The 26207-nt window shown below is 38.8% G+C and overlaps 5 protein-coding genes across 5 annotated transcripts; 3 read left to right on the top strand and 2 right to left on the bottom strand.

The window, feature by feature from the left end:
- On the bottom strand, nucleotides 1–8081 carry LOC149102340 (translocon-associated protein subunit beta-like). The gene is made up of 5 exons (XM_089274540.1): nucleotides 7879–8081; nucleotides 4694–4792; nucleotides 3957–4068; nucleotides 3615–3692; nucleotides 1–244 (listed from the first exon to the last, which is right to left on the bottom strand). Exons 1-5 carry the CDS (start codon nucleotides 8064–8066, stop codon nucleotides 134–136), a joined length of 588 nt encoding a protein of 195 aa, XP_089130666.1. The 5' UTR covers nucleotides 8067–8081; the 3' UTR covers nucleotides 1–133.
- On the top strand, nucleotides 871–3601 carry LOC149102341 (uncharacterized; the record flags this gene model as incomplete). Its single annotated transcript, XM_089275246.1, has 2 exons — nucleotides 871–2101; nucleotides 3597–3601. Coding segments are annotated over 2 exons (1236 nt in total), but the record flags the coding sequence as incomplete, so codon positions are not given.
- A 90-nt stretch (nucleotides 8082–8171) lies between the features above and the next one.
- LOC149102339 (uncharacterized) lies at nucleotides 8172–11355 on the top strand. The gene has a single exon (XM_089274538.1). The coding sequence runs from the start codon at nucleotides 9084–9086 to the stop codon at nucleotides 10410–10412; it is 1329 nt and encodes a 442-aa protein (XP_089130664.1). The 5' UTR covers nucleotides 8172–9083; the 3' UTR covers nucleotides 10413–11355.
- Nucleotides 11356–12590: 1235 nt separating this feature from the next.
- Nucleotides 12591–17855, bottom strand: LOC110064162 (translocon-associated protein subunit beta-like). Its single transcript, XM_089274539.1, has 6 exons — nucleotides 17745–17855; nucleotides 16988–17148; nucleotides 14703–14801; nucleotides 13956–14067; nucleotides 13614–13691; nucleotides 12591–12834 (listed from the first exon to the last, which is right to left on the bottom strand). Exons 1-6 carry the CDS (start codon nucleotides 17850–17852, stop codon nucleotides 12724–12726), a joined length of 669 nt encoding a protein of 222 aa, XP_089130665.1. The 5' UTR covers nucleotides 17853–17855; the 3' UTR covers nucleotides 12591–12723.
- Nucleotides 17856–17899: 44 nt separating this feature from the next.
- On the top strand, nucleotides 17900–24955 carry LOC110064158 (uncharacterized). Its single transcript, XM_020771166.2, has 3 exons — nucleotides 17900–18821; nucleotides 21824–22039; nucleotides 22363–24955. Exons 1-3 carry the CDS (start codon nucleotides 18194–18196, stop codon nucleotides 23343–23345), a joined length of 1827 nt encoding a protein of 608 aa, XP_020626825.2. The 5' UTR covers nucleotides 17900–18193; the 3' UTR covers nucleotides 23346–24955.
- The last annotated feature ends 1252 nt before the right edge of the window (nucleotides 24956–26207 follow it).

Raw genomic sequence — 26207 nt, 5'->3', positions numbered from 1 at the left:
TACGTAAAAAAACGTTTTATTTTAAAATTATTTTAGGAATTGGCACATTTTCTTTCACATTCTCTATGTGCTCCACGGGAACTGTCGATGAAACTCGTCCCCAGTGCTCTAACAGGTACGATTCTACTCGGCTCTAGTTCTTCTTCGCCTTGAAATTTTCATACTTTGAGTGACTTCGAAACCAGACAAGAAACGGTATCAGAATGGTGGGTAGAGACATCAAGCTGAACAGACCCCAGTCGACCTGTAAAGAGAATTGTTTCGTGGTTAAACCAAGAAGTGAACTGCCACAAAGAATGCAGGATGAAATTGGTCCTTTAATGTAGGGAATGAATAATATTTAACAGAAAAATGAAATGAAATAAATGACTCTGCCTTCACTGGATGATATCTGTCTCTGTACCAGTCTACAACAAGTTACTCATACCCTCCCCCCACCCCCTCAAACCCCTCTCTTGCATTTAGACTATCCCCTTTTGTAACACATCTGGCTGCCCAGATGTGTACAAGATTAGAGTATTGTTTTTAGGGACATGGTATGAGGCTTGAACTCTCAAAACTTTCAATCTTGAGCTGATATTCCTAACCAGTTGATCATTAGCTCTCCCATCTTTACACACTTAGGTTGGACCAAAATGTCCAGAAACTAAAAGGCTGACCATAATAGGGTTTACCATGAAGCACCCAATCAACGACTTGAATGTTAAAGGGGCAATGTCACAATGTTTTAAGTCAGTGTGCAAAGAATATCAAGTTTCCGGCTTGCTCTGGTTAAGCTCTAACTAGGATGTACTTCCCCAATTAGTCATTTTCACTGCCCCCCTCACCCTCACCAAAAAAGATTTATATGCATTATAAACAACTTGAAAATATGGGCGCACAGCCCTAAGGTTGATTCGTCGACATGAGCGTTGCTCACGCAAGCTCGCACGCTATACCAACCATCTCACCTTTCTCACAAGGTGTATTAAGAACCACATTGTTCCAAGAGATCTGCAAGTTCGGCTGCCAGTTCCCACCAGAGGCGCATGCAGAGTCGCTGAACTAGCATCCATGAGATTCCTGAGGGAAAGAATCAGACTGACGCAGAGAGCCAAGGCAGATACGAAGAAAGAAGCCGAATCAACAGCACAGAGCATAACATCTGCTCTTTCTGCGGATGACGCTGCAGAGGTACTCGACAAGGTTAAATCCACTACCCGGCGAGTCTTTAATACCACCAAAGACCATCAACAGCGCAAGTTTGAGAAACTTTTGCGAGAGAAACAGTCTTCTGTTTCTCCTACAACTTTTGTTGACAAAACAAAGTGGGTTATCAACTTGTCATCCAGGACCCTTAACGAAGTTGAGGTGTCCTTACTGAAGAAAGGTCTAAATTTCGCCGTGACTCCTACGAGCGTCCCAGCCACTGAGATCATCACCAAGGTTGAGTCAGCAGTCAGGCTACTAGATGCAGAGCGAGCAGACACAGTCAGGAGATCCGTCAACACCATCCTTCAACAGGCACAACCACCCACGCCCAACATCACGAAGGAACAGCAGGAGGCTCTTAAAAGCTTAAAAGAGGACATCTCCATCATGGTCCTTCTGGCCGACAAAGGACGCGCCAGCGTAATCCCGGACGCTGACACATACCACGCAAAAATGTCAGCGCTAATTGATTCCGGACCATACCAGCTGCTCAACAAAGATCCGACAGACCGCTTGACCCGGAAGCTATCTGAGAAGCTGCTAACCCTGAAACGGAGTGGACACATATCAGAGGCGGTTTATAATAAGATCAGACCCCGACACAAACAACCACCCAGGATCTATGGTTTGCCGAAGATCCACAAGGCCGACACACCGCTTAGGCCAATTGTGTCGTGTGTCAACACCTTTGCATACGACCTGTCTGCTTTCTTGGCTAACGTATTATCTCCTCTTGCAGGTAACTCGAACTTCACAGTGAAGAACTCAACTGACTTCGCCTCCACCATCGCCAGTGAAGAGATCCAGGACCACGAGATCATGGTGTCTTTCGACGTAGAGTCACTGTTTACCAACGTACCGATCCAGGGCGCCGTACAAGCCGCGCTACAAAAAATGGAGAACGACGCAGGCCTGGCTGACCGCACGACACTTACACCAGTTCAAATCGCGGACCTCTTGAATTTCGTATTAAGATCTACGTACTTCCAGTACAACGGATCGATTTACAAACAACGAGACGGCACAGCCATGGGGAGCCCTGTATCCGCGGTTATTGCTAATCTCTACATGGAGATATTTGAAGAACAAGCAATAGAGTCCGCACCTTACAAGCCTAAGATCTGGAAACGCTACGTAGATGATACTTTCACCATCCTGGATCGGGATAGAGTTGACGTCTTCCTGCAACACCTGAACAGTCAACAACCATCAATCCGTTTCACCATGGAGATCGAGAACAACAACAAGATCGCCTTTCTCGACACGTCAGTTTACAGAGAACCTGGTGGCCGCCTTACCACCAGTGTCTACAGGAAACCAACACATACTGATCAGTACCTAGCGTATGATTCACACCGCCCTCAGTCAGTAAAGCGCGGTACTGTGAAGTGTCTGTACGACCGGGCTAAGCGTCTCGTCACCAAACCAACAGTAATCGCTGGAGAGAAGAAACATCTGTCATCTGTACTTGTATCTAACGGATATCCCTCCTCTTTTGTACAGAAGATCACAAAGGCACGAACAACCCCAAGAAGAGAGCCTATCGCTGAATTTAAATCCACCGCCGTTTTACCTTATGTCCAAGGAGTTTCGGAGTCTCTCCGCCACTGCCTAGAACAACAAGGCATTCGCACCGTCTTTAAGTCCGACACGACACTTCGGTCACACTTAGTGCGACCAAAGGACACCGTCAACCCGGCTAAACAAGATGGTGTTGTCTACAGGATTCCCTGTGAGTGCGGCAAAGTCTACATCGGGGAAACAGGGAGATCTATGCAGGAGAGGATCAAAGAACACGACAGGGATATACGACTCGCCCGTACCCAGACCTCCGCCGTTTCTGAACACACCCACGAGACCGGCCACTATCCTATCTGGAATGAGGTCAAGTTTATTGATCGAGATCCTCACTGGTACACACGTAGGGCCAAGGAAGCTATTCACATAAGACTTCACCCTAACAACATCAACAGGGACAGTGGAATTGAAATTCCTGAAGCATGGATACCCACGATCAAGAAACACAACAACAGGAGAACGGTACAACAGCGGACCACTGAGGGAACAGCTACTCGCCGGAACAATGGAACAATAGGAGGATCGAAATGCACCAATCACAGCCGACCTTTGTGATATAAATGATACTGTGCAATCAGTCGACCTTATCGCCTGAAGAAGACTAGCAGTAAGCAGTCGAAACGTCGCGATCTACATCTCAAGTGACTACATCGTGAGACAAACGATAAGACACTTTATTATTAACTAGAAAAAGTTGGACAATTTTTTCAAAAAGTGCCTTTTGCAAGGTAACACCTTTGAACTGGCTACCAGGGGGTACCAATAGTTAAATAGAGGACAAAACTTTAATTGTTTATATACTCTTTATAGACTCTTTATTACAAAAGCTTAATGTGGAGACTTACTAAATGTGGAGAGTGTTTACGGTCATATTCTTGCTGAGCCATAACTCCTCCCTCCCCTGGGCTTGTGGAAAATGCAATCTACAAAGGTAAAAAACAAAAGAGACAACATTACAAGTACAACAATATCCAAGAAATAGATAAAATACTTTTTTCTTCCTGTTTGAGAAAGTGGGATTAGTATATAGAGCCTAACAGCATTTAGAAAAAGAAAAAGGCCATCAACTTGTCTTACTGCAAGCTTTACTGTCAACACAACATGGACTCTCAGTTCTTACTCAAGGTGTAAAAAGCATGCTAAGGGAAATTCACCTGTCATAGTAACTACTGTAAACTTAAGTTTACCTGAGGATCTGTGGCATCTTCTGAAGCCTTATATGAGACTTGAGCAGCTGTGAAGTTAAACACTCCAGACCTCATAGGTTCAAGAATTATACTATGTGATACATTAGTACCACTGAAAGTCAGTCAAGGAAAAGCTTGTCATGTAATACAATACATATTAATGTCATCAAAGTACAAAAAAGTTTATTTTCTGGTATAAGGAGTTGGAAATGGGTGAACTAGCCAATAAAACTTTTTACCTGTCCAACAGTAGAAAAGAGGGTTACAATCTACTAGTTTTCTGACAAGGATAAAGTTCTCTAGCCACACAGGGCTTTTTTGCCAAATTCTAAATCAGACATTTTAAGGCCCCCTGACTTTTCTAAATGTTCTTGCCAGCTTTTCTGCTCAATAACATCCTTTGATCTGAAAGTTCAGGAGTTTAAAAATCCAAGTTTTCACACCACAAAATATCAAGATGGCCACAGGAAGGCTGCCACGTACCATAAAAAGAATCACTTATCCTGAGGACTGAGGATAGTTTTGATTGAATAGAATGGTTGAAGAAATCTGTCATGTCAACAACTTTATAACAATTGAGCATTTTGAATCACTGGCTTACAACCTGGAATAAATTGTGCTGCTTGTTAGTCTCCACTACATATAAGTAAAAGATTCTAAAAACCTGCTAGAGAGAATCTCAAAGTATCACTTATATCAATTCCTGTATAAAGTTAATTATTATATTTATAGGATACGGAGCAATAGTTTTCCACTTGACTGACAACAATCCATGAAGAACCTTAAAATGATCTGCTGGAAAGGAATTGTCTATCAGGGACACTGATGTTGCAGGGCTGAAGATTCAAAGGCCATGATATATTAATTAGCAAATGTTACACTTAGATATGGTCTGGTGTACTGGCCTTGTAGGAAAAGAAACATAAAGCTCTATTGTTATACACTTCATCCCCTACAGTATCTCTACCCCCATTGGCCAGGTAATTAACTATATCACACACTACCCATAACTTTGCGGCTGCATTTAAAAACGATTTTCAGTCCATACTGCACAGTCTCAGTATCACTCGATGGAATGTGTATCAATGTTATTCATTACGAACCACAAACCTTATCTTTGAGGCCTTTCAAATTCTTTTTCCTACAGCCTCATCGATTTTTACAGCTGTGAAGTTGTTTCATCAAGTGATATGAGAAAGAATGAAGCATGAAGCTTCGCATCCATAATGGCGGTTGACAGGAAACTTTGAATTTACTTCATGTAAGTAGTTGCAAAGTGTTAACATTTTGTCGTATCTTACATGAAACAAAACAAAAAACGTAAACAAACTCTTGAGAGTGCACAGTACAGACTGGAAATCAACTTTAAAAACCAGTATAATTATGACATCAATATTCTCTGTTCTGACTACTGATCACTATTGTGGTGTAAAGTACAAGTGGCCTAAATGCAATGGTTAGCACCATAGACTCCAAATTGAGTGGTCACTGTGTTGTGTGTAAGACACTTCACTCTTACAGTACTTCTGTCCACCCAAGAGAGTAGATTCATGGGTATTGGTAAATTGTTATGAAGAACCTGACAAGACAGGGCTGTAGCCAGAAAAATATTACGACTGAGGCAATACCCACGGTTAAATTCTCTTCCTGGGTATTTTCCAGTGTTTTACTTTTCCCTTCAAAAAAGAAACAACAGAACCCCCCCCCCCCCCCCCCCAAAAAAAAAACAAAAAAACAAAAAAACAAAAAAAACAAAACAAAAACAAGAAGATCTGTTAGATCTTATAACCGCGCTTTTAAAATTTAACTGTTTTCTTAGTACTACAGTCGCAACGCACTGCATATTCCAAAGCAATCTTTGATGATTCATTGATTACTGTAGTTATCACAGCACTTGATCAACATAAACTCTATTATCGCACCATCAGTCGTAGCTGTTGTGACACCTCCGATGACGTAATAGTCTTAATCTGGAACTTTCTTCGGGATATGTATGGGCATGAAGATACGAACACTATTACAAACCGCTTTCTTTCTTTAAAGTCACGATTAAATTTAATTGTTTTTTTTCCCTTGAGTTAAGGGTTAGCAAAAAAGTCACACGAGTCACATAATTCAAGAATTGCGTTATCTACGGCTATCTTTAGTACGGTGGTTATTTCCCTATCAATGACGTAATCTTTGCACGTTCTGACACGTTCTTTGCTTGGCTTGCAAACATTTAATATTCTTTCCGATCTATGAACTCACTGCGATGAAACAGTCAAAGGATTTACTTCATTTGCCTAAAACCGCAAGAAATACTCGCAAAATTACAAATAAATTAATGACCGTCGCCTCTGCCGAAATAAACTTGCAAAGTAAACACGATCTTATTTGTCACGTAGCGAAAGTGAAAGCTGCAACGTCAGCGCATTCCATGGCTGACGTAATACCTTTTTTCAGCGTATTGATTATTCCCTTGAAATCCAACGCTTTGATAAAGCAAAAAGAAAATATATTTTACCCACAAAAAAGAAAACAATATCGGTAAAATTGTCCGTGTATTTATGTTTTAACAGCTTCTGGCGGAAAAACATCACACGTTGCGTGACTCAAAGTTTGGCCGAGCGGAGGTCTGCGTCTGGTCACCGACAAAAAAAAAAAAATAAATAAACCACGGGTAAATCTAGAACCGCGCTCGGCCCATGGCCGCGCGGTTAATGAGTGAGGCAAGTGCCTCGGTTTGCCTCATACTGGCTGTACAGCCCTGTAAGATGCTCAAGAAGAGTGGAATAACCTACAATCGACTAGCATCCCATCTATGGTGAGGAGCAATATTTCTACATACTTAATGCCATAGAAACAGGAATAAGCAGGTTGAGATAGTGTACTCTTTGCATGGTACAAACAACATATATTTTTCATTCTAACAACAGAAGACCACGTACAGGAACACACAATGTACAACTATGAAACACATATCTGGAAACCTAGTTGTGAGAATTTGGCAGTGCACAACCTCGGCTAGATGATTCTATATATTCTCAATACTTGATTGCTTCACAACATATTAAAACTCTAAAGAGAAATAACATTTTGGTTCCTGACTTAATAGTCATTTTTTCAAGTTGACATGAATGTGTGACCTTTTTTTTTTTACAGCAAAGCAATATAATAGCAAAGTGTAAAGCTAAGATACAAAAGTGTGTTACAATTACGTTGATAATATGTGTTGATTTACATTGTATGGATTAAAAGAAAAAGAGGATGAAAGGCATCATATAGACATTTGTCAAACTTTCTTTAGAAAAGCCATAAAGTAAGATTTTAGTTTCAGATGTGGGTGGTTGAAAGAAATGATCAAGGATGGCCGCATAAGCAGAACGAGTAGTGATGTTCATGTTCGGGGAATCTGACGAACTGATCTGATTAAGGTTGGGGGAATCTGTGAATATGAGTTTTCGTCTCCAACTAGCAGGGATAGAATTTATCAGTTCATAATATGTGGTAAAGGGATCATGTAGCCGCAATTTTTGTTGGAATTTTTGGAGGGATAGAAAGGTGCAGTCAACATCAAGCAGGTCTTGCAAGCATATGATTCCATTTTGGTACCACTGTTTGAAGAAAATTGTGTTCTTGTTTATTAATATGTTACTGTTATTCCAAATTATTTCATTCTGAATTTGTATATTGTCATCAGTGAAATCTGATCTGTAGTCTTGCCAGTATTTCAGCACAGAACAATAAAAAGGAGGTAGGTTGTGTAACTGAATTAAATTTATATCATAACGGCAGTGAGATAAAAAGGCAAGGCCACTGAGGTCACCAAGCAAGTGTTCTGGTATAGCTTTCCACCCTGGATCAGAGTTTTGTTGTATCCTTTGAATCCATGAGATTTTAAGGGCAATTTCCATGTGTGAATGTGAATGTGTGACCTTACCCGCTTCCAACATTGTAGATGCTATAGTGAACTGTTAACTCCTTTCCTTCAACAACATACTGGTTTAGGATATTTTTTGAGATGAGCAGTCTGGCACTTGTCTCTCCTTCAGCACTAAGAGCACAACTCACACAAGCTCCAACAAGGAGACAAATAAAGAGCCGGGAAAAAAGGAAGACACTTGACATTTATTTAAATAGGTGATTTAAAGCATGACTTTTTTGTAGAATACACATGGTTCCATTTAAATTGACTAGCTTTTTATTTACATTCAAAGCCTTTTATTACTATTTGTATATCTCTGAAATGGAAGTAGTGAGCATGATTTAAACGATACACAAATAGTTCCTGAGCGTAGATCGCAAGAGTGATTACATACAAGTTCATATAAAGGTTCCACTCTTCACTCCAGTTTTTGCTAATTAAAAATGTTTTTAAATAGTTGCTTTAAATACACATTGAAATCAAGATAATTGAACATTTTCGCCGTATAAATATATTATAAAAAAGGACAATAAATATATGCACAATTTCAATGGACGCTTATTCAAATAGAGGAAAATTGATAATTTGCGTGTCCCTTGCAGATTTTAACTGATAAACAAAGCAACACGTGATAGTAAACCATCTACATACACTTGGACCGGAAAAATCGAAGCGCTGTTTGAATCTTTGATTAGAACTTTTATCTTTATAAGACTATGATGGATGGTGTAACCCACAGTGAACGGCTACATAACAAACTCCAAACCCACTTGTTTCATTTCTGCTACACCAGTCCGACCGTCTCGCGGATTTGAAAGGAAGAAAAGAAAGAAAGAGATGAGATGACGTGTTCGAAACCGAGGCACTTCCACGCGCATGACTTCATGGGTGTCTAGACGAGCCGACAGTTGTCGACGTGACGTCACTTCCCCTTCACAACGGTGAGACAATCAAAGAAAAAACAGACGAAGCAAAGATAAAGCAAAGTTTTATAGCCTGGCTAAGGCTACGGTGGTTACGGTAGAGCTATATAAGGATTGAAGCTTTTTTACTCCTAGCATTTACATCTTTGAGGTTATTTGGGAGCACTTGTTCGGAGCAGTTAGCGTGACTTCTGTCCCTTTCCTCCAGCAGGTATCAACCTATCTCCATATGTTGTCCTCGTTGAGAGGTGTTCGTTGACTGACAGACTGTTTTAGATTTAAGACGCTAGTGCGAAGATGAACAATAAGTTAACTTCAGAGCAAATAAAACAGATCTTTTTGAGTTACAGTGTAGGAAGTAAAACAATGGTCTTGGTAAATTCTAACACGGGGTATATTACCCGGGGCATAATAGACCTATTTTGGCGAAGTTTGTTCTTTTGTTATTCAAATAGAAGGAATTGTTATTCTGAATTAAACTGGTCCGTGTGTGCTCTTATACTCGATTTGAGGAATCCGGTACAGATGAGGCTTCTAACTCCAAAGAAACTGGTATTTTCTTTTGCTTTGGTCGTTGGTGGTATTGTACTTTATATCAAAACTTCCGAGCATATGAAATGTTCAGAATTGAATTTTCTACAAAAATGCCTGTCATTTAGCGAGATCACAAATGACAAGTTGGTGCAAGAGGCAGCGCGAAAGAGTTCCCCGATCTCCTTAGCAGATCCCGTTCAAAAGGAATACAGGGAATGGGAAAATCCACTCGGTCAATCCGTACTCGGACAAGCGGAAAGGTTTGTTGTAATTCTTATAATAAGCGCACCGTTTAACACGATTCAAAGATTAGCCATTCGACAAACGTGGCTCTCTATCTTAGCAGACAATTCGGTAGCACTGGGTCGTCCAAACATCAGAGATATGAAGGATCCTACGAATTCCCCCAACACCTTACTTATTCAATACTTCTTTGTTTGCGGCCACTCTCATCCGAGAGTCGAATCCGCTGTGGCGAATGAGACAGAAGTCTACGGAGACATTTTAAGGCTGAAGTACACGGAGAAATACTCACTGTTAGTTAACAAGACGTTGACTTCATTGAAGTTTGCATCAACAATGAACGTTAAATTTGTTGTCAAAATAGACGACGACGTGTATTTGGATGTTCCCAGAATGGTTTGGTTTCTTAAAACAGCTTCTTTGCCTGAAAGGTTGTACGCTGGCAACTTAATTCATCGCGGAAAAATTATCAGGAGGAAACAGCACAAGTGGTACGTCAGTTATCAAGATTACAACGAGACCGCTGTCTTTCCCGTGTACTGCAATGGTCCATTCTACATCTTGTCTAAAAGCGTTGTTCTTGAACTTCTTGCCGCGTCCAAGTATACCCGGACATTTCCGTTAGAAGACGCCTATCTGGGGGTGTTAGCTAAGAGACTCGGTATTGTGCCTACTAATCTGCGGAAGGGCGGTGTATTCATTTTCAAGTTTAGCTTGAAAGCGCAGCATGTATGGGAAGATGGCAAGTTAACTAAATTCTTCGCACTGGGACACAGTTTAACGCCCGAGAGGTTCTTTGCGTTTCATAAAAGATATGTTAACATGACGATTAGTTATCTGTCAAACTGAGCGATCTCGTCCGTAATACTGAGGTTGTATACTGATATGTCATGGTAATAGGACTGAGTGGAGTCCAATTCGGTCTGTTATCATAAAGGCTGGTTTCCATATGATCGCAGACGATCGCGGATCGCGGATCGCAGATCGCAAAAAGTTCTGCGATCGTCAGGGATCATATGGAAACACACATCTGCGATCGAAACGTATCCCATCATATTTTGAATTCCGACCCATGATTCAACGCTTCTTTGCAGCAAAAAAACCGCTTATTTGTTGTAAACATGGCTGCGTTGAACAAGGTAACGTCAGTAACGAGAAATTTATGGAGGAAGTTACGCGATATCAGTGGGTTTACCACCGTAACAGTAAAGATTTCAAAGACAAAAACGAAAAGGCTAACTGCTGGGAAAAAATCGGGGAGAAATTTAATTTATCGGCGGCTGAGGCGGAGGTCAAATTCCGCAACATAAGAACTGCGTATGGTCGTTCTCTGAAGCGATTGAAAACGCTACCTTCTGGATCGGGGCGAGATGCAGTGCCAAGGGAATTTCAAAATAGGTTGACTAAAAGAAGAAATAAATTTGTTTGCAGCAAAATTTCCTCCTCGACGTCCGCCATATTGTTTGCTGAGATTTAACGCCAGCATAACACCCGTGTAATTTTGACAGTTCCGCTGTCCGAAATGTATTCAACAGTCGGCTCTGCGATCGCTTGCGATCGTCTGCGATTATATGGAAACAACTCTCTTTGCGATCGTCTGCGATCTGCGATTTGCGATCCGCGATCGTCTGCGATCGTCTGTGATCATATGGAAAAACAAAATCGGACGACCGCGCAGCAGGAGTCCGATTTGTTATCGCGAGTATGATTACAGACCGAATTGGACGACACGAAGTCTTATTACCAATTAATCATAAAAATTACAATTTCCGAGAAAAGAAGAATAGCCAAGTTGTGAAAGAAAGGGAAAATTTGCATGAAAATACCTACAAAGGAGATGTAAACATTCTAAGGCCACCGCGCCTCCTACCGGCAATTAGCCACCAAAAACACAAAAGCAAGCGCGCGCGCACGCACGCACGCACGCAACTACAACGTTGAATGTGATTGGTTGATACAACTTCGAATGTGATTTGCTTATTGAACTGCCTGATAACAAACTGTCCAATAACAACGGTCCAGTAACAAACTGTCCGATGACAACTTGGCAAGTGAATTAATGGAAAATGGGAGTTTTTTTTTAAACCAATCACAATAAAGGAAATGGTAATTTTTATGATTAACGCTTTTATAAAATAACTGAGATACTACGTGCGCGCTCATTGGTCGTTAGGAGCGTTTAGATGGGAGTATGTAAACACGGTTGTGAGACATTTTAGATTTGCGCGTATTCTTTTGAAACATTCTATAAAAGCAATAGAGTAATTTTTCCGTGTTTACATACTCTCATCTAAACACTTGCGGGAGGGGGAAGGGGGAAGGGTGGAGGGGGGGAGGGGGGGGGGTTGGGAGAATTCTCGAAAGTCTCGGGTTTGCGTAACTGTCCCAAATTGTCCCAACCCTCCTCGTGTTTAGATGAGGCTATATAAACACGGAAAAGTACCATGTTGTTTAAATATGTATATATAAAACCCTCAAACAGGAATGTATCGTCACACTTTACACGTAACAACTAGAGTTCTCTATTGGGTGGGAGTCATAGTCCTAATTTAAGTATGAAGGGGGAAGATAATACCCAGTACACAAAAGGTGTTTTTGCTACCAGTGTTGTTTGCTCAGTTTGCAATATGAAAACTGCTCGTTTAATTTGAATGACTGCCTAATTTATACAAATGTGCGGTGGTGATGCTTTATGCTAATTACATGGTTGTGCGTGCTGTGCGAAGGTGTGACAATTGTTACATAGTGTAACACCGGTAATCGCCAGCGTACACCACAACTGATAGAATATAGAATATAGAATATAGAATATAGAATATAGAATATAGAATATAGAATATCTCAACTGATCTTCTACTTATCTCTTTAAATTCTATTTTCTACACTGCCCTACGAGCTTGTAGCTTTAACCCTCACCGTGTTTAATTTATGTAGTTCCTCCGTTCCGATCAATAACACGCTTTGTGGAAAGTAAAGTTATTTACAGCTACTTTTAAACAGTTCGTATACATACCAAACAAAACCAAATACGTAAAAAAACGTTTTATTTTAAAATTATTTTAGGAATTGGCACATTTTCTTTCACATTCTCTATGTGCTCCACGGGAACTGTCGATGAAACTCGTCCCCAGTGCTCTAACAGGTACGATTCTACTCGGCTCTAGTTCTTCTTCGCCTTGAAATTTTCATACTTTGAGTGACTTCGAAACCAGACAAGAAACGGTATCAGAATGGTGGGTAGAGACATCAAGCTGAACAGACCCCAGTCGACCTGTAAAGAGAATTGTTTCGTGGTTAAACCAAGAAGCGAACTGCCACAAAGAATGCAGGATGAAATTGGTCCTTTAATGTAGGGAATGAATAATATTTAACAGAAAAATGAAATGAAATAAATGACTCTGCCTTCACTGGATGATATCTGTCTCTGTACCAGTCTACAACAAGTTACTCATACCCTCCCCCCACCCCCTAAAACCCCTCTCTCGCATTTAGACTATCCCCTTTTGTAACACATCTGGCTGTCCAGATGTGTCCAAGATTAGAGTATTGTTTTTAGGGACATGGTATGAGGCTTGAACTCTCAAAACTTTCAATCTTGAGCTGATATTCCTAACCAGTTGATCATTAGCTCTCCCATCTTTACACACTTAGGTTGGACCAAAATGTCCAGAAACTAAAAGGCTGACCATAATAGGGTTTACCATGAAGCACCCAATCAACGACTTGAATGTTAAAGGGGCAATGTCACAATATTTTAAGTCAGTGTGCAAAGAATATCAAGTTTCCGGCTTGCTCTGGTTAAGCTCTAACTAGGATGTGCTTCCCCAATTAGTCATTTTCACTGCCCCCCTCACCCTCACCAAAAAAGACTTATATGCATTATAAACAACTTGAAAAAGTTGGACAATTTTTTCAAAAAGTGCCTTTTGCAAGGTAACACCTTTGAACTGGCTACCAGGGGGTACCAATAGTTAAATAGAGGGCAAAACTTTAATTGTTTATATACTCTTTATAGACTCTTTATTACAAAAACGTAATGTGGAGACTTACTAAATGTGGAGAGTGTTTACGGTCATATTCTTGCTGAGCCATAACTCCTCCCTCCCCTGGGCTTGTGGAAAATGCAATCTACAAAGGTAAAAAACAAAAGAGACAACATTACAAGTACACCAATATCCAAGAAATAGATAAAATACTTTTTTCTTCCTGTTTGAGAAAGTGGGATTAGTATATAGAGCCTAACAGCATTTAGAAAAAGAAAAAGGCCATCAACTTGTCTTACTGCAAGCTTTACTGTCAACACAACATGGACTCTCAGTTCTTACTCAAGGTGTAAAAAGCATGCTAAGGGAAATTCACCTGTCATAGTAACTACTGTAAACTTAAGTTTACCTGAGGATCTGTGGCATCTTCTGAAGCCTTATATGAGACTTGAGCAGCTGTGAAGTTAAACACTCCAGACCTCATAGGTTCAAGAATTATACTATGTGATACATTAGTACCACTGAAAGTCAGTCAAGGAAAAGCTTGTCATGTAATACAATACATATTAATGTCATCAAAGTACAAAAAAAGTTTATTTTCTGGTATAAGGAGTTGGAAATGGGTGAACTAGCCAATAAAACTTTTTACCTGCCCAACAGTAGAAAAGAGGGTTACAATCTACTAGTTTCCTGACAAGGATAAAGTTCGCTAGCCACACAGGGCTTTTTTGCCAAATTCATCAGATTCTAAATCGGACATTTTAAGGCCCCCTGACTTTTCTAAATGTTCTTGCCAGCTTTTCTGCTCAATAGCATCCTTTGGTCTGAAAGTTTGGGAGTTTAAAAATCCAAGTTTTCACACCACAAAATATCAAGATGGCCACAGGAAGGCTGCCACATACCATAAAAAGAATCACTTATCCTGAGGACTGAGGATAGGTTTGATGGAATAGAATGGTTGAAGAAATCTGTCATGTCAACAACTTTATAACAATTGAGCATTTTGAATCACTGGCTTACAACCTGGAATAAATTGTGCTGCTTGTTAGTCTCCACTACATATAAGTAAAAGATTCTAAAAACTTGCTAGAGAGAATCTCAAAGTATCACTTATATCAATTCCTATATAAAGTTAATTATTATATTTATAGGATACGGAGCAATAGTTTTCCACTTGACTGACAACAATCCATGAAGAACCTTAAAATGATCTGCTGGAAAGGAATTGTCTATCAGGGACACTGATGTTGCAGGGCTGAAGATTCAAAGGCCATGATATATTAATTAGCAAATGCTACACTTAGATATGGTCTGGTGTACTGGCCTTGTAGGAAAACAAACATAAAGCTCTATTGTTATACACTTCATTCCCTACAGTATCTCTACCCCCATTGGCCAGGTAATTAACTATATCACACACTACCCATAACTTTGTGGCTGCATTTAAAAACGATTTTCAGTCCATACTGCACAGTCTCAGTACCCTAATGTTTATAAACATTATAAGTGTCACTCGATGGAATGTGTATCAATGTTATTCATTACGAACCACAAACCTTATCTTTGAGGCCTTTCAAATTCTTTTTCCTACAGCCTCATCGATTTTTACAGCTGTGAAGTTGTTTCATTAAGTGATATGAGAAAGAACGAAGCATCAAGCTTCGCATCCATAATGGTGGTTGACATGAAACTTTGAATTTACTTGATGTAAGTAGTTGCAAAAGTGTTAACATTTTGTCGTATCTTACATGAAACAAAACAAAAAACGTAAACAAACTCTTGAGACTGGACAGTACAGACTGGAAATCAACTTTAAATCCAGTAAAATTATGACATCAATATTCTCTGTTCTGACTACTGATCACTATTGTGGTGTAAAGTACAAGTGGCCTAAATGTAATGGTTAGCACCATAGACTCCAAATTGAGTGGTCACTGTGTTGTGTGTAAGACACTTCACTCTTACAGTACTTCTGTCCACCCAAGAGAGTAGATTCAAGGGTATTGGTAAATTGCTATGAAGAACCTGACAAGACAGGGCTGTAGCCAGAAAAATATTACGACTGAGGCAATACCCACGGTTAAATTCTCTTCCTAGGTATTTTCCAGTGTTTTACTTTTCCCTTCAAAAAAGAAACCACAGAAACCCCCCCCCCAAAAAAAAACAAAAAAACAAAAAACAAAAAAACAAAACAAAACAAAACAAAACAAAACAAAAATGAGTGAGGCAAGTGCCTCGGTTTGCCTCATACTGGCTGTACAGCCCTGTAAGATGCTCAAGAAGAGTGGAATAACCTACAATCGACTAGCATCCCATCTATGGTGAGGAGCAATATTTCTACATACTTAATGCCATAGAAACAGGAATAAGCAGGTTGAGATAGTGTACTCTTTGCATGGTGCAAACAACATATATTTTTCATTCTAACAACAGAAGACCACGTACAGGAACACACAATGTACAACTATGAAACATATCTGGAAACCTACGGTAGTTGTGAGAATTTGGCAGTGCACAATCTCGGCTAGATGATTCTATATATTCTCAATACTTGATTGCTTCACAACATATTAAAACTCTAAAGAGAAATAACATTTTGGTTCCTGATTTAATAGTCATTTTTTCAAGTTGACATGAATGCGTGACCTTTTTTTTTTTTACAGCAAAACAATATAATAGCAAAGTGTAAAGCTAAGATACAAAAGTGTGTTACAATTACATTGATAATATGTGTTGATTTACATTGTATGGATTAAAAGAAAAAGAGGATGAAAGGCATCATATAGACATTTGTCAAACTTTCTTTAGAAAAGCCATAAAGTAAGATTTTAGTTTCAGATGTGGGTGGTTGAAAGAAATGATCAAGGATGGCCGCATAAGCAGAACAAGTAGTGATGTTCATGTTCGGGGAATCTGACGAACTGATCTGATTAAGGTTGGGGGAATCTGTGAATTTGAGTGTTCGTCTCCAACTAGCAGGGATAGAATTTATCAGTTCATAATATGTGGTAAAGGGATCATGTAGCTGCAATTTTTGTTGGAATTTTTGGAGGGATAGAAAGGTGCAGTCAACATCAAGCAGGTCTTGCAAGCATATGATTCCATTTTGGTACCACTGTTTGAAGAAAATTGTGTTCTTGTTTATTAATATGTTACTGTTATTCCAAATTATTTCATTCTGAATCTGTATATTGTCATCAGTGAAATCTGATCTGTAGTCTTGCCAGTATTTCAGCACAGAACAATAAAAAGGAGGTAGGTTGTGTAACTGAATTAAATTTATATCATAACGGCAGTGAGATAAAAAGGCAAGGCCACTGAGGTCACCAAGCAAGTGTTCTGGTATAGCTTTCCACCCTGGATCAGAGTTTTGTTGTATCCTTTGAATCCATGAGATTTTAAGGGCAATTTCCATGTGTGAAGGCGAATGTGTGACCTTACCCGCTTCCAACATTGTAGATGCTATAGTGAACTGTTAACTCCTTTCCTTCAACAACATACTGGTTTAGGATATTTTTTGAGATGAGCAGTCTGGCACTTGTCTCTCCTTCAGCACTAAGAGCACAACTCACACAAGCTCCAACAAGGAGACACAAAAAGAGCTGGGAAAAAAAGGAAGACACTTGACATTTATTTAAATAGGTGATTTAAAGCATGACTTTTTTGTAGAATACACATGGTTCCATTTAAATTGACTAGCTTTTTATTTACGTTCAAAGCCTTTTATTACTATTTGTATATCTCTGAAATGGAAGTATTGAGCATGATTTAAACGTTAGACAAATAGTTCCTGAGCGTAGATCGCAAGAGTGATTACATACAAGTTCATATAAAGGTTCCACTCTTCACTCCAGTTTTTGCTAATTAAATATGTTTTTAAATAGTTGCTTTAAACACACATTGAAATCAAGATAATTGAACATTTTCGCCGTACAAATATATTACAAAAAAGGCAAAATAAATCTATGAACAATTTGTATGGACGCTTATTCAAATAGAGGAAAATTGATAATTTGCGTGTTCCTTGCAGATTTTAACTGATAAACAAAGCAACACGTGATAGTAAACCATCTACATACAATCGGACCAGAAAAATCGAAGCGCTGTTTGAATCTTTGATTAGAACTTTTATCTTGATAAGACTATGATGGATGGTGTAACCCACAGTTAACGGCTACATAACAAACTCCAAACCTACTTGTTTCATTTCTGCTACACCAGTCCGACCGTCTCGCGGATTTGAAAGGAAGAAAAGAAAGAAAGAGATGAGATGACGTGTTCGAAACCGAGGCACTTCCACGCGCATGACTTCATGGGTGTCTAGACGAGCCGACAGTTGTCGACGTGACGTCACTTCCCCTTCACAACGGTGAGACAATCAAAGATAAAACAGACGAAACAAAGATAAAGCAAAGTTTATAGCCCGGCTAAGGCTACGGTGGTTACGGTAGAGCTATGTAAGGATTAAAGCTTTCTTACTCCTAGCATTTACATCTTTGAGGTTATTTGGTAGCAGTTTTTCGGAGCAGTTAGCGTGACTTCTGTCCCTTTCCTCCAGCAAGTATCAACCTATCTCCATGTGTTGTCCTCGTTGAGAGGTGTTCGTTGACCGACAAACTATTTTAGTTTTAAGACGCTAGTCCGAAGATGAACAATAAATTAACTTCAGAGCAAATAGACGGAACTACAAGGCTTGGCCATGAACAACTTGCCAACGGAAACATTGATGATGCTTGCAGCTCTTTCGAAAAGGCCGTTCAGCTTGCAGAGGACCTGAAGGAAGGCTTTACAGCGAGAGCGTGCTATTTCAATCTGGGAGCTTGTTATGTTGCTCGAGGAGATCCTAAACGTGGTGTAGAATTCTTACTAAAAGCTTTTCCACCCGACAAGGAATCAGACGGCAGAACAAATTACGCTGATTTACAATACAATTTGGGAACAGCTTATGACGCTCTAGGAGACCTACACAAGGCTGTTGAATGCTACGAGATTGCAGCCGAGGAATACAGAACTCAGGAGAACCAGGAGATGAGAGGGGAAACACTTCTAAGGCTAGGGAAAGACTGGACGAGTATCGGTGAATTGAAAAAAGCCGCAGAAATTTACGAGCAATGCGCCCAAATTTTCCAAGAAATGGGTGATAAAAACACTCAATTACTAATCCTCAACAACCTTGCTAGCTTGTTGGCTGACCTGCGTGACATTGCGAGTTGCGGTAAAGTTCTTACTCAAGTTATTGAACTTTGTCTAGAAGTTGAAGACAATGCTTTGAAAGGTGAGTACAATACTCTACAGTCTGCTTACAATAAATTTGTGAAGTAGTTTATATAGTCCTGTAGTTATCAAGAGTGTAGTTATAATCTGATTATAATTAATTACGCATCAACAAACATCCTATTGAAGTGTTTAGAATTCCATCATCGCTCCTTGGATACCAAGGCAAAACTAGCAATAGAGGTTTGTTGCAATGTTCACTGTAGCCAGAGCTGTTGCAATAAGCTAAGATTTAGTTTAAGGGGTCTTTTGAATGTATATGAAAGACAATCAATAAACCTTTTCAGGGTTCTTTTCATCCCAAAGAAACTAACTAACAGCTAACTAGGTTATGAAGATACTTAAGCTTGAATAATAGTTATTCAAGCTTAAGTTATTATGCTGTTACTTATATTTAAAAGCAGTGTTACAAGGGACAACTTGCAAATGATGATTGGTCACGCAACAATGTTTTGCACAAATTTGAACTTTGTGTTATGAGGTGATGTTAGTGTGTTAGTGTGGCAATTTACACATCATTTATGAAGCAGGAGTGAATCTTTTGATTTATGGATGCATGATCACTCTATAGGTTTTTTCTGGCCATGTTATAATTAAAGAGAAATGATTTCCTTTACAAATTTGCAGAGCCCAGTATGGAGCTGCCATGTTGGTGGAGCTCCTTGCTCCACCATTATGGCAGCTAGAAGATAGTGTAAACATCTGGAACTTACTTTGGCTCTCTAGTCGACTGATTATGTGAACTGAACCAAAAAACACTTACACAAACACCTTTCCTAGTACTTTAATTCCTAAAATGGCTAGAAATCACGAGATAAGTGTACGCTTTTAGACAAACGTGATCTTAACTTTGTATCACGCACAGCCATAACTCTGAAATTCAAAATGCGCTGGTTTCCAAACCAAGTACACTACTGAGCTGAAAGGTTGTAAACAGAGATAAATTTAGATCCCCTTATTTCTGATAAGGATAAAAACTTTTGTGGCTCTTTAGTTTAGGATTTTGGAATGTAATGACGTCACATGAAAACAATCTGTAGGTGGTGATCCTCAACAGAATAATGGCCAGAGCTCCAGATTTCTTATTAAAAGCACTAAAAATCCCAGCATAGCAAAGTTTTGGGGTAGGAATCTCTTCAAAATAAAAACATCTCAGAATGCAGAAAAGGATTTGAAATTTGGTCCAGCAAAATTGATTAAAATTAAATTTATTGGTAAAGTGATTATTGATTATTATTCTAGCTTGCAATTCAGAGAACATACTCTAGGGAATAACTAAAGAGAGTATTATAACTGATGATCATAACGAATTAATAATAATAAATTGGTAGATAAACATTTTTCTATATTTTCATTGACATGAGTTCAAGAAGAGATTTGCTTATCCTCAAACATGCCAGCTGCATCCTGCAGTTTTCCATTAACCTAACTGCACGTATAGGCTTCTTATTTTGCCTTTTTTGGACTGCTTAGATCACATTTCTTTTACTGTTGAAGTAGATGTTTATTTTTTAAATTTTTACTTCAGTAGTGTTGCAAATTTGTTTTAAAGAAATCTGCAGGGGTATTAAAACTGAAAGTTAGATCTTTGTTAACAATGTAGTAGTAATTAAAATTATTATATCTATTTAACATACCTGCACTTGTCTGTCTAGCTGCAGGTGCTCAGATTAAAACTATTATTTAATTTGCACCAGGGATATGGAAAAATTTTGTTTATTTAAATTCCACTGCAAATATTCTGCTCATAATAAAAATGTACATGTACCTAATGTTTGGACAACACTAAGTGAATCCTTATATAAATTTCATCATGATATGGTGTTGTCAAGTTTCAAAGCAGTAAATGTATAAATAATCAACTTTAAAGCTATTGTAATTTAATAACAAGCATTTATCTGTTTAAAAATTTATGTGCAAAATGTTGCTAGCTGAGATGGCAGATTCAGAATACATAACGTGGTCATGCAACGGTTGTTTTATGTTTATGGCAACTGTGTAGCAACCCCACCTTGCAGACAACAGAAAAAATATTCAGTTTTTGCTACAACACTATATGTTGCTATTTCACCTAGTTTTGCGTCCTGTTCTGCTCAATGTAAGGTATTACATTTAGTCTGTTTTAGTCCAGGATATTTGCGATACCATATTTTTTGAAATTAAGGACTGAGCTGAAATCAGTAGGCAAGTGTATGACTTTATAAATTGTTGTAGTATGTTTATGCATTAGCATACTGGAGAATTTTCCTTGGTACGAACTTAGTGAGAAAGACGGAAACGTAATTTTTTTTAATTAAGGACTGACCTGAAATCAATAGCACCATGCATATTTCTACAGGTAGCTAACAAGCAATTTGTTTAAAGGTAGCCTGCGAACGCAGATGTATTTCTGGCTGTCACTTGTCTCCGCCTAAAATAACGACTGCGAACCCAAGCCAGGAAACGATTTCTGTGACATAGGAATTTTAAGCCAATCACAGTTTAGCTCAAGTAGCCCCAGAACTACTGTGCGAGGTATTCGCTGCAAGGAGCACTCGAGTTTCATTCTATCATGGAATCTGATTGACCAAGGAGAAACAAAAGTCATTACGTCACAGAAATCATTTCCTGGCTCGAGTTTGCAGACGTTATTTTTGGCGGAGACAAGCAACAGCCGGAAATACGTCTGTATTTACAGGCTAGTTTAAAGGGTGATCCACTTGTAATTATATGAATTTAAGTTAAAATTATAAGCAGTGGATGAAAAGAACACATTATCACCCAATAATTCTTGCAGGTTAAAGAATACATAGCTGACAAAAGAAGCGATGAGGAGGCTTCATCCTCCCTTTCTGTAATTAAATTGATACTAATTTAAAATGTTAACATTATTATTTACCTTGAAGAGATTATACTGATAGTGATTATTGTTTTGTCTCATACTTTTTTTTGTATTTTTTTTTGTATTTTTTTTTTTTTTTTTTGCTGTCCAAACTTTTCAAGTGATGTTTTTTACCTTTATAGGTAAAGTCTACAATGACATTGGTCTACTTTACAATGGATTAAAGTCGTATGAGAATGCTGCAGAGTGTTTCGAACTGGCAATTCCTCTCATGCGAACAGAGAATCCTGACAAGAAACTGGAAGCTGTACTTCAACAAAATCTAGGAGCTGTGTACAATCAACTGAAACAATTCAACAAAGCAATGGAGTGCCACAGGCAGGCAATCTCCCTACATGGTATAAAAGACATTTTATATGGTTTAGGATTTCTGAATGTGTAATTTAATATAATATTTTACAGTGGGTCTCTTAATTTAAACCCACAAATTACATGACTTTTATGTTTTCCCAGTCAGGAATGGTTCAGACCGGTCATTTAAAGGTGCAAATATCATTTAGCAAAATTGTAAATGTATGTATGACTTATGTATGACTTATAATTACTCATTTTGAATTTTTAACTTTAAGTGGAGAATCCAAACTGCCATTCTCACTGTAAACTTTAAAATTGATAATTATAAATAAATTTAAAACATTACTTTTCATTTTTCTTGTGGTAGGTGAACTGTCCAACAGAGCAGCACAAGGGCAGGCCTTCTGTAATATGGGTTTTGCTCAAAGTCAGCTTGGAGAATTCAACAAGGCTGGAGAGAGTTTCACACATGCAATCCAAGCAGCAAAGGACTCTGATGACAAAAGAGGCTTGTGGCAAGCTTATGAGGGTTTAGCAGCAGTGAGCTTTCTTGGACAGGATTATGACAAAGCTGTTGAGTATTACAAGTTAGCATTATCAGTTCTGTCAACTACAGGAGAAGTGGAAGTTGAACACAACAACAGAATTGTCAGCAAACTTGCCAATGCCTTAGAGTGCCAGTTGGTTTTGACCAAAAAATTAAATGGAAGGCTTCCACCCTTAAGAGGTAACAGTGTTAAGAGTGATGCTACAGTCACAAAAGAGAGGGTCAGAAAGAGCAAACGAGTAGGAAAGACTCGTTCCAGACAGGAACACCACCAGCTGATTGCAAGAGGAATTGATGGGGACCAGACATCTACAGAAGAATCAGGGGAATCAGGTTCGACAGAATCATCTAGTGAGGAGGAGATAAAACAGAAGGAACAAACATTAAGGGATAGACAACGCAGGCAGAGTACAGTAACCACTGAAGTTCAAGTTCATCATGAACGGAAGTCTTCAAGTCAAAAAAGTGGAAGAAAATTGACATCCACAGATTCTACTGAAGAGGAACAGGTTGTGAAGGATAGGGAAAGGAAAGATAGAAAACCACGGCATTCTCGAAAACCAAGAAATACATCTTTCAAAGAACCACTCAAAGCAACACAAGTAGAGAACCACTATGAGCCGGTAGTTGATGATAGAGTGGCTTCTCCTGCAAGGAGTGATCATTCTGATGAGATGCCAAGAGCACATAGAGAAGCATACCTAGCATCAGTACAGGCTTCTGCTGGAAACAGGCCAGAGCCAAACAGAACAGATGAGCGAGACGGGCAAAGTGTTCAGTCTAGAACTTGTGTTATTCAGTAATAAGTAGACTTCTACTGAAAATGTCTGATCAGCATCAATGGAAATTATTTTGATATTACATGTACACGCAAAGCTTTAAAATATCAGTATGGAATTATTAATAGATTTCTATTTTTGTATCTTAAAATTACAATGTAGATCTCCTAAAGGTTGTGTGGTTCTCCAGTAAAAATAATGGGTCTGCTAGTCTTGGTCAACTAATTTGTAAAGAGTTGCAGTTAGTCTGATCCTGGCTGAGGGGTTTGTCTAAACAGTTAATTTGTAAACTGCACAAGAGTATGGAAAAAAACAATAAATAAAAGGAACTCAATAACAATAACAACGCACAATATCATCCCCAAAGGTAACTCCAATGACTGCAATGTTATATTATTATACCCAAAACCAAATTTTATTCAATCACCAGAATCCAATTAAATCCAGCTTGAAAAACTTAAGCTTTTCATTGTAAAGTTTGCTTTACATATCTTGACTGCCCAAAATAGTGAGTGAAATTAGTGGCTTTACACCTTTTATAGTTTCCCTTAAACAACTTTTAGACAAGGTTATGGAATAACTGGGTAGGATTAGATTGTCAATGGCAATTTATAGGTTAAGTGGAACACACTTATGTTGTGCAGGCTGATACATTTAGTGAGGAGTGTTAAAAAATGCAAGGCAGCTTCGTACTGACTGCAGTTTAAATAGCCTCTAGACGGAATGAAAAGTCTGTTGGACTCCCACACAAAAAGGATGGGGGTGCTTCTTGTACCTTTTAGGGGTTAGAAAAGTTAGCCTCAAAGGGTCCATAGCAGAAGCTTTTGTGGGACCTTTTAGGGTATTGAGCCAAACAAAATATAAGAGTCGAGACAATGTGCTGTTTTAGAATTGGCACCTTTTAGGGATGAAAAAATTTCAAGCTATGCTCACAAAACGGGATCTTGGTACCTTTTTGGGGTTCTTTTCAAAATTTCCAATGAGCACCCCTTTTTTTATATGGGAGTCCCCCCTCCCCCCCCCCCCTCCTGGGACAAAAAGTAGTTTGAGATGGTGGGGGCTCAAGAGCCAATAGTAAATGACCAAAAAGAATAGCAGGGGACTCGACACAACTGAGTGTGTAGGGCTGTCATAAAGTTTTGAGTAACCTGTAACCTTGATCTTCACAGCTGTAACAAACCTTTAGAGTGAATGGTATCAACTATAGGAATGTTCACTTGTAACATCAAGAGCCCATCAAACATATTCAGTCGTAGCAAGCATTACAGGTTATGGCCCTTATTGACAGCCCCGCGGTGTGATATAGTTTGAAATGTAGACTTAAACCATACGTTCAGAAGTAAGAACATGTAAAATAGAAGTCTGTGTTTGGAAGTTTCTTGGTAACAAGTTGAGAGTAAAACACAGGGTAATTTGAATAATAATATTACTTGGATGAAAACCTTTTCAAATGGGTTAGAGATCAGTTATTTCTACTTGCCTGACACCTTTGTCACTCGCATGGGCAAGCAAGGAGGTGCAGTACTGTTCAACTAAAGTTATTTACAAGCAAATTAATATTGTGAGAATGAGATAATAAATGGGCTTTTGCCATACTAGTGTGTTGTCTGTAATAAAGTTTGCTTTCTATTGGATTTAGTGTTGTTCCATAATGTGGTACAAGAGATTAATTTAGTAAGCAACAAAGTTCTGTAATGCATGCAGAGATATTTGTAAGGTGTCATTGTAGGTCTACATTGGGTACAGAAAGAAAATCGAGTATCATAGGCCCACAATGGCAGTAGAAAGATAGAATTTGGAATTCTTTGCCAGTGTTGAACACTGGTTCAACAAGCTTTCCCATCTTTAAGAAAAAGATGATCAATTTTTCAATGAAATAATGCTGAATTGTTTATGCCACGCACACAAAGCTAAAAATGGCCATATTGTATGTAGAAAGAAAAATGACACACTACTGTTGGTCTACAATCTGTGTAGAGATCGATAATTTAACATCCATGCAGAAAATAATTCATCCAGCAATGTGAGTCTGCAATTTCTGCACAAATTGATACCTTAGTATCACTAGTGCAGAAAGATACACAATTTAGTATTACAGGTCCCAATGCATGTAGTGATATCTAATCTGGTATTTTAGCAGAGGAACTGCAGAGGAACTGTTGCTCCAGCATCTAAGTGCTGTTATGCATGTAGAGTTCATCATAGCTCTGCAATATGTGGAAAGAGAATCGAACGCTGTGCATGCTGAGATGAGCCACATTGCATGACCATTACTCTCAGTTCTTTTCTCCATGAACTATCAACTTCCAAAATTCAATTTTTAAGGTTAAGAATATGGTTTAGCCACATTAACTAGGAACCTTGTAGTTTCTTTTGAGGGAAAGCTGTGACCACAATCTAGCCTTTTTGCCCTGTAATGCATGCAGAGGAACTGATGCTCCAGCATCTTAGTGCTGTTATGCATGCAAAGTTTATCATAGCTCCACAATATGTGCAGAGAGAAAGAGAATCAAGCACTGTGCATGCAGAGATAAGCTGCATTGTGTAATAATTACTTTAGTTCTTTTCTCTTTGAACTCTGAACTTCCAAAAAAATCGTCTTAAGGCACAGAATATGGACATCTGACCCAAAAAATACTAAGCATTGTTTGTCTTGCACTGCTGCAGCTTCCTTTGAGGGTAAGCTGTAATGGGTGCCTGCTCCAGGGTTGCCACAGGGCAGAAAAATGCTAGGGGAAACAATTTACTTTTCATGGTCTAGGAAAAATCAGGAAATTAGGTATCCATTCAGGAAAATTCTAATTCTGTTGATGTTGACCGTCTCATGTCGATGAAAACTGCTTTTTTTTCTCTTAATGAAATTGAAGCTAATAATAATTTGCTAAT

The sequence above is a fragment of the Orbicella faveolata genome, unplaced genomic scaffold, assembly GCF_042242905.1.
Source record: "Orbicella faveolata isolate gen_17 unplaced genomic scaffold, um_ofav_v1 contig_36, whole genome shotgun sequence".
Lineage (NCBI taxonomy): Eukaryota > Metazoa > Cnidaria > Anthozoa > Scleractinia > Merulinidae > Orbicella > Orbicella faveolata.
This window is presented reverse-complemented; position numbering and strand designations above follow the sequence as displayed.